Source organism: Alligator sinensis, unplaced genomic scaffold (assembly GCF_000455745.1).
Source record: "Alligator sinensis unplaced genomic scaffold, ASM45574v1 scaffold862_1, whole genome shotgun sequence".
Taxonomy (NCBI): Eukaryota; Metazoa; Chordata; order Crocodylia; family Alligatoridae; genus Alligator; species Alligator sinensis.
In genome coordinates, this window is record NW_005842066.1 from 637,840 (window position 1) to 647,392 (window position 9,553).

The window sequence follows — 9,553 nt, forward strand, 5'->3', positions numbered from 1 at the left end:
CTCCATACACACACACAGCCACATCCCCTCACAATCCCCCCTCACACACACACAATGACACCCCACGCCCTCACACAATATACAAGAGTAAGACTATTTTTGAGTTATTATGCAATCACAAATCATGACAAAAATATTTTTTTAATAAAATTAAAATGTTATACCAGGTGTTTGACTCTTAGTGTATGATTTGGTTTTCTTCTGGTTCCAAGATGGGAACCTTCTCCTACCAAAAGGAGTATTTCCAGGTGACAAGGAGAGGGATTTCCAGTGGCAAAGGTCAGAGGTTAGAGGCAGGAATCCTGACCCCAAAATGGTGACCAGGGGGCAGGGCACCTGTCAAGGGGAAGGGCTACCCTTGCAGCCTTCAACAGCTCACCAAGACTCATTAAGTGGCCCTCCAGCCGAAATAATTGCCTGCCTCTGCAATAAAATCTTGTGAAGCTTGCAGCGTCGAAACAACATTTATTTATAGAAACTTATATAAGAATTATTTATAGTAAAGAAGTAACCATCTTCCAACCCCACTATCAAAAGTCTGTGGCCTAGCCTTGAATGACAAAGTCAGTCCACCTGGCAACATAGAGCACCCAAGAATTGTGGCATTGCAGGAGACAGTCTGCATGACCCCCCAGAAATTTGCTGGTATGGCAGGACTGCCATGTGTCCTGCCACACTAGGAAGTTTCTGTTGCCTTATTCAGACTACCTCCTGCAATGCCACACTTCCTGGGTGGTCTGTGTTTCCAGGAGGACTTACTTTGTCTCAGTCAGCCATGATTCTTGGTGGGGGAGAGGGGGGGAGGAGAGTGTTTTTTCTCCATCCTCCAGTCTGCTAAGAAACATGCATTGTTTTTCACTTGAGGCATGGGGGTGCGGTGGAGAGGGAAGCAGCAAGCGGAAGGGATATGAGAAAATACAGTAATTAATCTTTCAAGGGGGGAACTTTTAACAATGTAATTTTTTCACAAAAGCTTCTAAAAAACTAAATGTCAAATCAACTATATATTATAAAACTTAATTCAATAACATCTGGACCAGGTACATAAAATAAATCACTTTTCAAATCTCAAGTTTTCCAACATATCCCCATTAACCAGCAGAAAAGAATATTTCATGCAGAGTCAGTGCTTTATCTAAAAGCTAAAAATACCATATTTACTCAAAAATAAGACTGCCCTTATTACAAGACAACCCCCAACAAAGAGATTCTATATATGGCAAATTTACAAATTTGTTACAATATTCTAGGTACAGAATCTAATTATTGGGGATTTCCTTGCATTTGTCCCCCTCCCACTGCTACAGCAGACAAAATAAATTGCGCCGGGGGGGTGTCAGGTAGCCCCTCTGCCCTTCCCCCCCAACTTCCCCCTGCAGCCACTTGCTTCCCTTGTTACTGTCAGATCCTGCTCTCACTGAGCACATAGAAGTGAGAAGCAAATTTGGAAAAACTGATCTTGAAATAAAGATAGCTTTAGCAATTTGCATATAGTACACAGACTTAGTGCATCCAGAACTGATGCATTTCACCTTTTTTGAAATTGCTGCAAGTTTAGCACAGGTACTCCATAAACACACTCTTACTCAGCACTTTAGCACTGACTTATACAGAGTACAAGCTATGAAAGATATTAATTAAAAGTCAAAAGGCTCATGATTTACCATACAGTTCATTAGGCAGGGCCTCACCAAAGTCAACACCATTTCTCAAACCATGGTGACCCCACAGCTCAGCAGGTGTGTACTCCCCCCCGCAACCAGAGGTGACCCGAATAGGGTGCGGGGCCCAGGGCAAATCAGCCCATGTGGGGCCCCGCCCCCGCTCCAAACTCAGACCCAAAGAAGCTGCCACCGCCATTGGCGGCAGTGGGGGGGTCGCGGGGGGAGAGGAGTAGCGAGCGGCGGGATGCGGAACTGCCACTCCGCCCAGCTTTGCACCACCGCTGCTCTGCTCAGCTCCACAGGGACCCCCCAAAGCACAGGGCCCAGGGTGGTCACCCCAATTTGCCCCCCCCAGGGACGGCCCTGCCCCCAACAAAGGATCCATGTGCAAATTACCTGACTCCAGTCATGGGGGTGCTGTTCTTGTCATGGAGTCCTGAGATGTTCCAAAACTGTATATGCGCATGAGGCACAGGGCAACCTGGTCTGGCTTTGCCTCAGGAAGGGCGAGGCCACACTAATCGCATGCGACAGGCTGGGGAAGGGGCCAACAGTGGGATTGTGAGTGAATTGTTTGGGGCCCTGTCTGCCAGACGCTTAAAGCTGGTGAAGAAACAGGAATCATTGGAAGTGGGAAAGAAAGGAACAGCTCAGCTGTGGGAGTGAAAAGGAAGTCAAAATGTATTTGAAGTCTTTATATTTGAGGGTGAGCCATGACTTTTCCATCACTGGCTCACCATGACCTGGAAAAGAGTTGGTGCTGAGGGGGACTGTGCTCAACGGGGACTCCCATATATCTTAAGATGGGCTGTACTAACTTATCCTTGTGGCAGGTTTCCATCAGCATGTTTGCTCATCGTGGGTCATGTACTTTACAATGATGCTCAGTGTTGGCTACATTTAATCAGCTTCATAGTTGGTTTCTATTACTGAGCATATGCCACTTTCAGCAACAGTTCAAAGCTAGAAAATATATTTAACGTGGTTTCCTTATAAGTGAATGTAAGATGACAGGTTCCTCCCTGCCCCACCCAGAAATTGGGAGAGATGGGGGGGACCTTGTAGTATATTTACTCAAATGCAAGACATTTTTCTCCCTACTTTTTCCTGAGGCAATAGTTGTTACTGAGATTCCATGCGTAAGCATTTATAGATCATGCTAGTAAATGCAAAACCTAAAAAGTAGATTCAAGTGATAAAAAAGAAAGATTGTTTTAAAATGCTAAAAGCAAGTTATCACAATGAAAGCATGAATCAAAATGACTGTGGAACCCAAAGACTAATTATTCAGTCACCAATGTTTTGTACATCTGAAAAAAACATTTAATTTCCAGGTAGTCGTAACTCCTATAACGCACTGAAGATCATAGCAAATTTATATATATATTTTCTTCCTGAACAGACTTCTCCACCATGCATCTAATTCAACTCCAAAGTGAAAATACAAACCTGAGCTCTTTTTTCTCTGAGTTCCTGCTGCTGTAACCTCCTTTTTTCACGCTTCTCTTGCAATTTTTCAACCTCTTTCACACAATTAGATTTTCTACGTGCTTAAAGAAAAAGATAACATTTTTGAATAATTTCCAGCTTGCCATAAAAAAAAACTAAGATTTACATTACAGTTTTGTTACTTAATCAGTAATTAAATACATTCCATTTACATCTTTACATTGATTAGCTTCTCAAATGGCTCAATACTAGCCAGGCATAATCAACACAATTTTATATGTAAAATTTTCTAGTAAATGAATTATAAAAAAGTATTCTAGAAAATAAATATGCAAATAAATAGACGACAACCCTCAAAAAACACATTGACCAAAACATGTGATGTTAAATTCAGAACAAAATAAAACACCTTGCTTTAAAAAAAAACACCAAACCCTAGGCAAAGTTATTTAAAAAAAAAAACCAAAATCAAAGAAAAATGTAAACCCCAATTTCAGTAGGACTATTATAAAACTCAACATTCGTCTCCCCACAGTACTCTGAAAGTGCTTCTTATGGAGACCTACAGACACAATGATAGGTACAGACCATTCTTTTATGGACAATTTAGTAATCCAAGAGAATGACATGTAATGCCAAGAATGAATGAATCCTTGATACATGGTTTACATACAAGGAGGTCCAAATTCCTTTTTTGCAGCTTGAACTGGAGATATATCTGAAACACTACCATTCTGTTGTGTAGAGGAAGACTGTTCAGGAAGTTGAGTAGGACGTGCCCGTGCAGAACCAACCACTGCAACAAAAGCATAAAACTGATCTTAATTAATTATTCTAGATGTCAAAATTGAATATTCATTTCATTTACACAAAATGGCTTTCACATTTCCTGTGTAAGTTTCCAATTATTTTATGATTGAAAAACTCAAAATAACCTGTTTGGAAATAGGGTTTTTTGATTGTTTGTTTAAAGAGAAAAACATAAGTAAAAACAAAGTTTCCTAGGAAACTACGACAGGCATTACCTAACGAAGACAAAAACCACATAGCAAATCACTAATTCTAACATTGCAATTAATACAAATTGGTAACTGAGGCCTCAATACTCCAACCATTTAAGTACTTAACTTAAATGTCAGTCAGGACAAATATTCAGGTGAATAAGTAAAGCACATATTAAAGCAGGGGTTGACAGCACATGTGCCACAAGTGGCACGGGCAGCTTCTGTGTGTGGCTTGTAGCAGATTGGGAAGGAGACAGGAAGCACAACAGCAGATGGGGAAGAAAGCAGAGCAGCAGATAAGGCAGGGAGCAGAAAGAGCAGTGGACTAGGTAAAAGAAGAGGAATCAGAGTGGCATTTGGGGAGGGTATGGGGCTAATTTGTGGCATGCCTCAGAAAAGGCTGACCCCTCACTACACTAAAATTAGTTGCCCAATTTTCAGAGGCACTGATCAGTCCCAGCTCCCACTGACTTCAATGGCACTGGCAATTGTTTGGCCTCTCTCTCAAAAGAAAAAAATTGTGTTATAAATGCATAAAACATCCAACTATACCAAACAGCTTCTTAAAACTATACATTTTCTGCTGCTTAGTTTCCTATAAGGATTATAGAAGAAGTTTAACAAGAGGTTTGAAGGGAGAACAATGATTCTTAGTAGTTTGGACAGGGCATACCACGTATAAAAGGGAAGCATGGAACAGAACAGAAAGAAAGACAAATTGTGGGGAACAGCACAGACTCTCAAACTGCTCCTCATTAAAGTGAAAAAAATTACAGTTCTTCTCTACCAGCTGAAGATTTACTTCAAAATTCAAACACATTCTGCAACTATTCAATATATTAAGGCAACATTAACAATACCACAACTTTAAGAAATGGATTTTTTAAAAAGTTTAAAAAAAATTAACAGAGTTAGAAAAAATACCACTTGGGCCAATCACAATCTCTGTCTTCCCTGATTGTGCACACACAAAATTTTCTATCCCCTATTCATACCCTCAAATGCTCACCAGAAGACATTCTGGAAGCCTACCATTGTTCATTTGGCTAAACCTTCCCCAGTTTTGTAATGCAGATATGCCTTAAGTCTTCTAATAACACATTTACACATAAAAACTGGTAATACAATATCCTTTTGAAAAAACACTATACAGAATGATCCCAGGAATGATCTTCCCTGTCCTTTAAATACCATGTGGGAATGTAATAAAAAGAAAGAAGAATTACAATTAGACTTCAAAAGGAACTGGATTATAGCATTTTTGTTGTTTTACTACTTGGAATGAAAAGGTGCAACTGTTTACCTCTGTTGTCTCTGGCAGGGGTTTCATTTTTAATAGGAGCCACAGTCCGTCGATTCTATAGAGAGAAAGAGATCTCTAGAATTTGTTCATCCTGTCACCCGTATTGTAATTTGCAATATCTGCTTATTTTCAGTGAACAGAAACAAATCTCAGTGTGAACGGTGCAGCAAGGTGGCGTTCCAGAATCCCTCCTATCCATACTTAAGATGAAAAGCATGAGAGCTAAAGGTACCACTGTCCAAAACCTTCTCTAAGAAGAATGAAACTGGGACTTCCTCCATCCCCAAGGTATGCAAAGATTTCCTAATTATAGACATAATTTAGGAGCTAAAAATTCATTTTTCACTTTGTAAAATAGTAATTTTGCATCCATTTTCTTTTTTCAGTCTGTTCTTCAGCAATAATTTACATTTGACTGGGGTGAGCCAATGTTCCTGTTAGGAATAAAAACCAGAGGTCTCTGGTTAGAGCAGAGGTTCCCACCCCCAGGCCGTGGCCCGATACTGGATTGTGAAGGATTGGCTGCTGGTCTAAAGGAGGGCTAGCTGCCGGACTGGAAGTACGGAAGTGATCAGCATACTGGGCGCTACACTTCAAAAGGGATGTGGCCAGCCTGGAGAGGGTTCAGAGGAGGGCCACCCACTTGGTGAGAGGGCAACAGGACAGGCCCTACGAGGAGAGACTGAGCGACCTGATCCTGTTCAGCCTCAGCAATAGAAGGCTGAGGGGGAACCTGGTGGCTGCCTACAAACTCATCAGGGGAGATCAACAGCAAATAGGTAGAGCCCTTTTCTCCCCAGCACCACCTGGGGTGACAAGGAACAATGGTAATAAGCTGATGGAGATAGGTTTAGGTTAAGAGATCAGAAAGCAATATTTTACAGTTAGAGTGGCCAAATCTGGAACCAGCTTCCCAGGGAGGTGGTCCTCGCCCCCCCCTACGTTGGGCAAATTCAAGAGGAGGTTGGACGATCTCCTGTCTGGGGTCTTGTGAACCCAGCATTCATTCCTGCCGGTGGCAGGGGGTCAGGCTAGATGATCTGTTCAGGTCCCTAGCTACTATGAAACTGTGGACTGACAGCCAACCCTTTTTTATACTGAATATTAAAAAGGCTTGGCTGCCAGTCCGCAGTATGCTGGTCACTTCCAGTCTACAATATGCTGGTCTGCGGTTTGCCGATCCATAGTCTAAAAAGGCTGGGAACCACTGGATTAGAACATCTTGCCCCTCTGTTCAGGGTCAGACCAATCACCACATTTGGGATCAAAGGAAGGACCCCACGGTCAGTCTGGTATGGACTGTGGGGGGTTTGTCTTCCTCTATAGAAGGGGGCATGGTTCTCTTCCTTGGATCTCTTGAGCATATGTTAATAACTCTTGCAGCAGCAGGACATTAGCTACCATTGTCCCCCTGCTTTATCTGTGGCAGGTTAGGGTACTCTCTGATTTGTGGTTGTGTGATGGGCACCAGTGTCATTTTAGTAATAGATTGGACAAAGATTTGCTTAGGATGGTTTGGATAGGGATGATCTTGCGTCTGGCAGGGAGCTGGATAAAATAGCCTCCAGAGGTCACTTCCAGCCCTATTTTTCTATGATTTTTCATGCTAGACAAGAGGTCTAAAATATCCCTGAAATAGCACATAATGCACAGAAATAAAATTCTTAAGTATTTAAAATCTAATACTAGTCTGTAAATGACACCGTAATAACTTTGATTTATTCATATTGTTTTAGATATCACCAACCTTCACTATTTTGTTTACTTTGGCTGAGGGAGTAGGAGGTGGTGGTGTCTCTGGACTGGGTTCAATATCTTCATCAGGTGCAAGATCTGGATTAAGTGAAAATATGCTCTCCAAGTCAATCTGTTTAAAAAGAGAACACATACTCACGTAACTTTTCAAGAACATTCAGACTTCCCATCTCTATTTAGGACTGCAAACAAATAGACACACTGACTCATTTAGGTCCATGGCTGGGTTAGCTTTGCTGGCTAAGACACCACAGGCAATCAAGTGAGGGCACCTCTTGAACTTTTTGATCCTTTGACTGCCTGAAAAATCTATATATAAATCAAAGATATAACCATTATAAAACCACCATTAGGTATTTATATGTTTGCAAGGTAACTGCACTAAAACAAGAAGAGTCAGTATTTCTACAAGGACTTTTGACAGCTATTGGACATTGGTATACCGAATCTCATTACACTAAAAGGGTGAGATACCTAGATTAATCAGTTTTTGGCAGTGGTCTGATGGGTGAACTTGGAAAAGTCACTTCCCGTCTCTGTGCCTCACCTTTCCTGTCCATAAAATGGATATGCTAACAATGACCACTGTGAACCATGTCAAGATCTATTATGAAGCATTAGATATTACTACTATTGCAGAAATATGTACGCAGGAAATTAAATACAGCACTATAAACACTGCTGGTCTTACCCTAAAAAAAATCTGGACACATGGAACTATAATTAATATGAAAACTACATTTATCTCAGTTTTAATGTGTGAACTCAGATTCAATAAGGAGGACATCATTTACTCTTTATTTTACAATAGAAAAAAAGTGTACCTCTTTGCCTTTAGTGTCTCCATTTTCAATCCATTCAACAGTTACACTCTCATTATCTTCATTTAGAGATGTTACCATAGCTTGATGTATTCGGCCTATAAAAGAAAAAGAAACATTAGCAGTCGCAGAAAATTTTCCTTCAATAATTTTAGGCCCAGTTGGCACTAAGTTCCTGGAACTTCCTTTTAATTTTTTTAAGTCATAAGCAGGGATCCAGGTTTTCCGTTTCCCACGAAAAAACAGAGAAAACCACTGATTCCGATTTCTCAAGCAAATCCCAGGACGTCATTCTCCCGTTGTATTCGGCCTTGGTGAGGCCACAGCTGGAGTACTGCATCCAGTTTTGGGCTCCACAATTCAAAAAGGATGTGGAGAAGCTTGAGAGAATCCAGAGAAGAGCCATGCGCATGATCAGTGGTTAAGAAAACAGACCTTACAATGAGAGGCTGAGAGCCATGGGGCTCTTCAGCCTGGAAAAGCACAGGCTCAGGGGCGATCTGCTGGCCACCTATAAGTTTATACGGGTGCTCACCAGGATCTGGGGAAACTTTTGTTCACCAGAGCCCCCCAAGGGATGACAAGATCAGATGATTATAAACTCCTGCAAAACCGTTTCAGTCTGGACATAAGGAAGAACTTCTTTACTGTCCGAGCCCCCAAGGTCTGGAATAGTCTGCCACCAGAGGTGGTTCAAACACCTACTTTGAACGCCTTCAAGAGAAATCTGGATGTTTTTCTTGCTGGGATCCTATGACCCCAGCTGACTTCCTGCCCCTGGGGCAGGAGGCTGGACTCGATGATCTTCCAAGGTCCCTTCCAGCCATAATGTCTACGAAATCCGATTCCCTGTTTTTATCGGAGAAAACGTGGATTTCACCTTTTAGCAGAGAAATTCACAGATTTTCCACTTTTGCAAAGAGCTCTTACAGGCTGGCACAGCTCCAGCCTGCAAGAGTTGACTGCAGAAAGGGCGGGAAACCCCCAGCCCTACCCAGAGGAGGAGGGAGAGGGGGAAGGGCGGGGCCTGAGCCTCTGAGTCAGCCAAAGCTGGGCTCAGGCTCGCCCTTCACCCCTGGATCCTAGAGGTAAGTGGAGCTTGGGGGTTGTGGGGCAAGGCTGGGGAAGGGGGCTGAGGGAGCAGGGGTTGCTGCCAGCCCCAGGCAGTACACTGCAGCCTGGAGCAGGACCAGGGGTGCCCCTCTCCTGGGGGCTTTGCGGGCAAGCAATGCAGGGCAAGGCATAGTGGTACCCGACATGTGTGGGCTGCACGCATGCCACCCAGCCAGCTGGCCAGGGGTGGGGAGTAAGGGGCTCGCATGGGGGTGACTGCACGGTGCCATAGCCATGGCTCTGCAGCGGTGGCAAGGGATGGTGGCTGTGGGGGGCAGGGGTTCATATGTGGCGGCCACTGCCGCTTGCCTGTGGAACTCTGCCAACGGTGACAGCTGCTGCGCGCAAAACCTCCCTGCACCGCCGCTGCCACCGCAGAGCCATGCCTGCAGAGCTGTGGGGCCGGCCGCCGGGCAGCACTGGCCGGTGCGGTGCCGGCGGCGG

The 9,553-nt window shown here is 43.3% G+C and overlaps 1 protein-coding gene across 6 annotated transcripts in view; it reads right to left on the minus strand.

Annotated features, from left to right (window-relative positions):
- Positions 1 to 9,553, minus strand: part of KIF2A (kinesin family member 2A) — a 103,814-nt gene that overhangs the window by 57,689 nt on the left and 36,572 nt on the right. For 5 of the 6 annotated variants that reach the window (XM_025204008.1, XM_025204013.1, XM_025204014.1 and 2 more), the window contains 5 exons: positions 8,000 to 8,094; positions 7,168 to 7,287; positions 5,421 to 5,475; positions 3,787 to 3,909; positions 3,114 to 3,214 (listed from right to left, as the gene is read on the minus strand). In XM_025204008.1, the coding sequence (XP_025059793.1) occupies positions 3,114 to 3,214; positions 3,787 to 3,909; positions 5,421 to 5,475; positions 7,168 to 7,287; positions 8,000 to 8,094 (494 nt within the window). The remainder of the gene's footprint in view (positions 1 to 3,113; positions 3,215 to 3,786; positions 3,910 to 5,420; positions 5,476 to 7,167; positions 7,288 to 7,999; positions 8,095 to 9,553) is intronic. The other variant, XM_025204009.1, reaches the window with a different exon arrangement.